The 6,073-nt window shown below is 43.3% G+C and overlaps 2 protein-coding genes across 4 annotated transcripts; both read left to right on the top strand.

Moving 5' to 3' along the window:
* Window positions 1–389: 389 nt before the first annotated feature.
* Window positions 390–2,884, top strand: LOC119297261 (outer envelope pore protein 16-3, chloroplastic/mitochondrial-like). Of its 2 annotated transcripts, none has more exons than XM_037575121.1 (3): window positions 390–488; window positions 1,153–1,495; window positions 2,411–2,884. In XM_037575121.1, the coding sequence occupies exons 2-3, from the start codon at window positions 1,171–1,173 to the stop codon at window positions 2,524–2,526; spliced, it is 441 nt and encodes a 146-aa protein (XP_037431018.1). In that variant the 5' UTR covers window positions 390–488; window positions 1,153–1,170; the 3' UTR covers window positions 2,527–2,884. The 2 variants fall into 2 exon arrangements, with proteins under 2 accessions (XP_037431018.1, XP_037431019.1); XM_037575122.1 differs by having other exon boundaries at window positions 416–488; window positions 1,167–1,495.
* Window positions 2,885–4,042: 1,158 nt separating this feature from the next.
* Window positions 4,043–5,850, top strand: LOC119301193 (rhodanese-like domain-containing protein 9, chloroplastic). Of its 2 annotated transcripts, none has more exons than XM_037578116.1 (7): window positions 4,043–4,165; window positions 4,249–4,508; window positions 4,596–4,746; window positions 4,908–4,993; window positions 5,112–5,216; window positions 5,319–5,446; window positions 5,623–5,850. In XM_037578116.1, exons 1-6 carry the CDS (start codon window positions 4,125–4,127, stop codon window positions 5,390–5,392), a joined length of 717 nt encoding a protein of 238 aa, XP_037434013.1. In that variant the 5' UTR covers window positions 4,043–4,124; the 3' UTR covers window positions 5,393–5,446; window positions 5,623–5,850. The 2 variants fall into 2 exon arrangements, with proteins under 2 accessions (XP_037434013.1, XP_037434014.1); XM_037578117.1 differs by having other exon boundaries at window positions 5,629–5,850.
* The last annotated feature ends 223 nt before the right edge of the window (window positions 5,851–6,073 follow it).

A 6,073-nucleotide genomic window follows, 5' to 3' on the forward strand; every position in this document is an offset into this window, starting at 1 on the left:
AATTCAGAATAAATGCGAGCATCGGAATTTGACCCCTGATGAGCTGGAATATCACTGCCCTCCTAATAATCCAAACACAATGTTGATTCGCAGGGGGGAAAAAAGACTTGCTTGGGGCTTGGGATTTTAGGTTTAAAGCCCGGCCAGACGAAGAGTCAGGTCTATGGGCTTTAACTTGACCCATTACGGCCGGGGGTTTTGTCAAAACCGATTACTCCCGACTCAAAAGAAAAGGATTATGTAATTCTCAAAAAAAAAGATCATGTCTCCAATTACTTTGCGGCAACGTGATATTATAGTAGGCCTAAATAAAGGGACGCTAATCTTCTTGCGGCGCACGCGGTCTCCCTCGCTTCCTTCCCTCATCATAAAAAAGGAAAATAGTTGTCTCTCTCGCTCTCGCTATCGACGCAGGCAAACCTCCGCAACACCAGGAAGAAGAAGAAGAAGCAAAAGCGAGCGGACGAACCGAGGAGAGAAATCAAGAGGTTGGTTTGTCGCTACCCTAACTTGTTCCGAGACTTCCCACGAACGCTTTTCTGATCCCGATCGAGGCTTCGCTTGCGCTGTCGCTGCTGGCGGTCTCTTCCTTCGCCGTTTTCCCGCCTCCAATTTGGTGACGGCCGGTTTCGTCGGCGTCCGGCCATGAAGATCTTCTCACTGTCGATTGCGATCGATTTGAACGTGCCCATGCTCGTTTTATTCTCGTTCTTGGTTCCTGGCTACATATGGTAGGCGGTTCTCGCAGCAGTAGTGCGATCAAGAGCTTTGGTTAGCGTGCTGCGATCTGCTCGATCATGTGAATCCGTGCTTTGCTTATTGCGGTCTTCTCGTAGGATCCGTTACGCTCTAGTAAATTCCCTTATATATGTATGCTCCGGATATAGCAACGATGAGTTTGACGACAAACGGCGGATGACGGTATTGTAGTTCTGAACTTGGATTGTCCATCCTGTTTTATCTACTCCCTCCAGTCCTTTTTACTCTGCTCGATTTGTTCGAAATCATGTAGCACATATAACATTGTTTCGTGTTGATGGCATTGTTTTCTTGACCTCATTCTTTATTATCTTGACTTGGTACACCTATTGTTGCTTGTAAATTGCCATTCTCGTTATTCATTACTCTAACTTCTGCTGGATTTTTTATCAGTTTCCTTGTACCAGGAACATGGAGGGTTCCAGTTTGAGAGCTCCGGTAGATGATGGACTTATCTTGAAGACAAGCAAGGGTGCGGGCATTGGTTTAGCTGCTGGCAGCGTTTGGGGCTTGCTGGTTTCTATGCTGCACGATGGACCTAAGGTTGGCAGTAATGTCAAGTATCCTGAGCTGGTTAGAACTGGCAAGGTGTGTCGAAGTTACGCGGGAACCTTGGCAATTCTTGGAGCTACATATGTAGGCGTGGAGCAGTCTCTTGAAAGGGTCAGGGGGAAGAAGGACATCATTAATGGTGCTGTGGCTGGTTTTGCTGCGGGTGCAACTATGGGTTTCAGAGGTAATTATCTATACTAGTTGTTATGCTTGGCCTGAAATTTCTAATTCGGTTAAATGACCGTCCTTGTGGATTATCTGCTTCCTTTTTCGGAATTCAAAATTGTGAATTTTCCAGGCATACCTTGAGTCCACTCTGCAAACTTTGATTGGATGTTTCACTCTTGTATCATAATGTGGAACCAACATTTGTGATGATTTTTTCCTCCATTATGCATCCATCTTTAGTACTTTACAGTCGGTCCTGTATTACTGGTTCATACAGTATTTAATCACATGTTGCCACTATTTTCGCTGGTGACGCGGTCGTCAAAATATGTACGCAGAGTTAGCCTCAGTTGGGTTGGGCAGGTTCAACGGTTCAAGTCCTTTGGCTTGTATTTGGATCCATTTTTTGCTTTATTATTTAAACATTTAGTTTTTCTTATTTTCGTTTCCATTATTTTGATAGTCCAAGTCAAAACAAAATGTCTGGAAATTAGACATTATAAGAAAGATGATGCTGGAAAGGTCAGTTTAGAACTAGATCTGCTATTTTTCTGCAAACATATGCAGTTAGGGATTCAGTTGAGGATCTTGGAGGAGTAGCAAAAATCATGATATTGACATATTTTGACATAGTTAGGGATTCAGTATGCAGTTAGGGATTCAGTATTCAGTGCATATGCAGTTAGGGATTCAGTATGAAACATTAGGGGATGATTTACTGTTAGGTTTGACATAGTTTCACTTTGATGCCCCTTCCAATGCAGTACATATCTTGGAAGGAAATCTCCTCTTCCCTATGTTTCCTATTATCTTCCACTACGACGATGGCCCTACTATGCGTGACTCTTTCTTCAATTTGTTAGTTCGGAGTCGAAATTTACTAATACTACTGACCAGTCTAACATTTTTATCCTTGTATGTATATGCACAGCCGGGAGACTCCGGACACTCCTCGTGTCAGGGTCTGCGCTCGCTCTGACTTCGGTACTCTTGGATGTGACTGGAATGAGAACTACTGAGGAGGAAGAAAAAGCTGAGAACCACTAAGTCAATGTATCATCCTGAACAGCTGTATCTACAACTTCACTCAAGCAGTTCCATGTTTCTGTTCTAAGCATGCACAATACCAGAGGAGTTTCTCTGAATGTAGTCTGTTCATAGTAGAGGTAGTAAAGGATATGGTACCATGTGGTGGTTGCTCCTGATCTGTAAATTCAAGTTTGAAGTACTTTTGGCATTTCATACACGCTTTAGCAATCGCTGAAGTTCATGGTCGAAAGTGTTCAAGTACGATCTTGTCATCCCAAATTTTAATCGGGATGTTTGAATATAACATTGTTCCCCACTTATTTGGTGGATGCTTATTTTCACGAGTGTTATGTGACCCGATGACTGAGGCCATGTAGATTTCTTGTTTTATTTCTTCTATTAACGAGTTGTGGTGTTATCTGCTGTAGTAGGGAGTAATTTATATCATCCCCATAGTGCATAGTGTCTTAAATGGTTTCATTGATTAGCTTGTAGACTCATTTTTTTTAAAAACCGCTATGTTACAGTAAACAAATTTGCCTTGGTGTTATGTTAAAGCAGTGCTACACGGACGATGCTTCCTGCACGATGCACGATGGACAAAAGCATCCATTGGATTGTATTGTCTTGCAAATCTGCATTGTTCAAGGAATGCATCGTCCAAAAATCGTGCATGCACAATCGTGTGTAGAGTAGTTTCGGTTATGTTACTAGCTAATTTACTCTCACTATGACCAGCCTCATGACTTCGTGACATTAAAAGTACATGGATTTTTTGTAGCTCGCATCAAAATGCATTTCATTGTGACATTTTTACACCGATGTACTCCCTCTGTACAAAGTTGTAAGTCAGCAACATTTATTTTGGGACGGGGTAGTATACATCACTATGTATGTTATATTCTTCAATAGTTTTTAAAAACTCAAGTTGATTTTGAATTTTTTTTGAAAATTTCAGGCTCCAAGGAGCTCGGTGGCCAAAAAATCCTCACTTGTTTGTATGATACTTCCTCCGTCCGAAATTACTTGTTGCTCAAACTAATTTCGGACAGAGGTAATAGTATAATATCGCTATATGAGCATGACAAAGAGCAGAAGAGTAAAATCAGTTGGATCGGCGGGTTGTTGTTGTTCGGCCCTGAAATTTATATACCATCTTTTTGTATGCAACTAAAACAACGACATTAATTTTGGATAGGGGGAGTACCATATTTTTATGCATGGAATGCTTCATCTTTAGCAAAGTTTGCTTTCATTCACCACATATAGCTTTTTTTAGGGGTTACAAATCCTGCTAGCTTTTTTTTTTTTTTGAGGTGATACAAATCCTGCTAGCTAAGTGTAAGTGTCACTCCAGCACAGATGTTCCAAAATTCCAGGAATCGGCATCAACGAAACAGGCAGAGAAACTCCATATGCTATCGTGGGCCCCAAATGAAAACTCTCCCTCTCCAGCGTGGATCCGACGTGGCACGAGCCCATTGGACCCCTGGATATCCCCCTCTCTTGTTGCTGCAAATCCATTTGTCTCCCCCAAAGAACCCCATTTCTTTCTTCTCCAAGAGAACAAAAATTTCTGAAACAAAGAGACGAGCAGAGAAAATCAAGAAGCAGAAATGGCAGTTCTTGGTCTATCTACTGCCTTCTCTCCCCCAAGGTGAGCCAAGATGCGCTTTCCCCCTCCATTTTCTCCATTGTTAATCTGGCTTCGCTCTGAGCAACCAAATCCGTGTGGTGCAGAGGTTCTTGGATAGCCGTGAGGCTCAGGAATGGCGGCACCGGGCGGAGCAGCGGCGGGCTGTCCCTGAGGAGGTGGTCCGCCGCCGCCGTGGCCGTCCGCGCGGAGGTGAGCTTCGTGGACGGCGACGAGGCGAAGCGGCTGGTGGCGGAGGAGGGGTACACGGTGCTGGACGTCCGGGACCGGCGGCAGTACGAGAGGGCGCACGTCAGGGCCTCCGCCCACGTCCCGCTCTACATCGAGAACGAAGACAACGACATTGGTACTCGTACCTGCAGAGCTTGCTTACACTCTCTCTTCTTGCATTTTTCTTCAAGGAAATTCATCAACGCGTGTTGTTTTCTGCCAGGAACGATCATCAAGCGGCAGGCGCACAACAACTTCGCCGGCCTATTCTACGGCCTGTCCTTCACCAAGCTCAACCGGGACTTCACCAAGACGGTGAGGAGCAAGTTCTCGCCGGAGAGCAAGCTGCTGGTTGTCTGCCAGGAAGGCCTCAGGTAATTCTTCAGTTAACAAATTGATTAAAGCCCCTTCATCAGGCTGCTAATAATTCATAACCAATATATTACTATAACATTAGCATTGGTACAAATTTTCTTTTTGTAATTCACCGTGAGAAGCTAACTTGGCCCTTTTTTATTTTGTTCATCTGCTGAAGGTCCACAGCGGCTGCAGATGCATTGGAGCGAGAGGGCTTCCAGAACCTGGCCTGCATCACCTCAGGCCTTCAGACACTGAAACCAGGTATCAGTATTCAGTGCTCTGAAATCCTCTCTAGAATTTACTGAAGAAATCTTGTGTTGGTGTAGAGTGTTTTGCAATTCTTCTGCTTTGTGCTGTAATGAATTGTCATGTTTCGTAGGAACGTTCGAGACCGTCGGCAAAGCCGAGCTGCAGAATGCGGGGAAAGCTGGCCTTGTGACCATCCAGGGGAAGATCTCCATAGTTCTTGGGACTGTCTTGATAAGTAAGACCGAGCTAACTTTCCCTATCTCTGAATAAGAACAATAATAATAGTAATAATAATGTGTGCATCAGCTCATGATCGTCGTTTTATGCATGTATGCAGCCTTGTTGCTGCTCATAACAGTGTTCCCGGACCAGGCTGAGCAGATCTTCGAGTCGGCTGGCATCAAATTGTGATCAGGATCGCCGCTCTTCTAGTTACTCTCCTGAGTTCATATTTTTCACTGGCGGGTATGGAACTCTTCATGATTTCATACTAAAATTCTTCTATGGACAATTACAATCGATGCTACTGATTTAAGCTTAAACGCACAAACAACAGTCCCTGCTGCTTAGTATGTAGGCCAGTTGTTATAAAATCTGGATACACACTAATTTTGTTTTTGTGTGTTGTTTGTTTCATTTAGCTGCAGGTTAAGCGTATCAGTAGGTGTACTTGGTGAGATCTCTTCAGACTGGAAAGGGATGTTAGGCTCCATGTGTAATATTTAGGGACTTTCTGAAAATTCTACTACTGTGTATTTTTGGCTCGAGTAATTTCTTTTTCTCACATACACCCTCTTCTACGTCAATTATAGTTCGATCCATAAATTTTGTGGCGTTTCAAGTAAAAAACAGATTGTGTTCAACTCGTCGATTTTGAGTTATTTAATTATTATTATTATTTTTGAAAAGGAGGAAGACTCCCGGCCTCTGCATCTAGACGATACATGCAGCCACTTTATTAATTGTTCACACAAGACATTACAAAGTAATACAACAACAAGACTAAACCACTGTCTAGGCAACATCTGTTGCTATTCCTATCCAATTGATAAAGGGATACTGATAGTCTGGACCTAATACCAAACATACCTC

This window comes from Triticum dicoccoides, chromosome 5A (genome assembly GCF_002162155.2).
Source record: "Triticum dicoccoides isolate Atlit2015 ecotype Zavitan chromosome 5A, WEW_v2.0, whole genome shotgun sequence".
NCBI lineage: Eukaryota > Viridiplantae > Streptophyta > Magnoliopsida > Poales > Poaceae > Triticum > Triticum dicoccoides.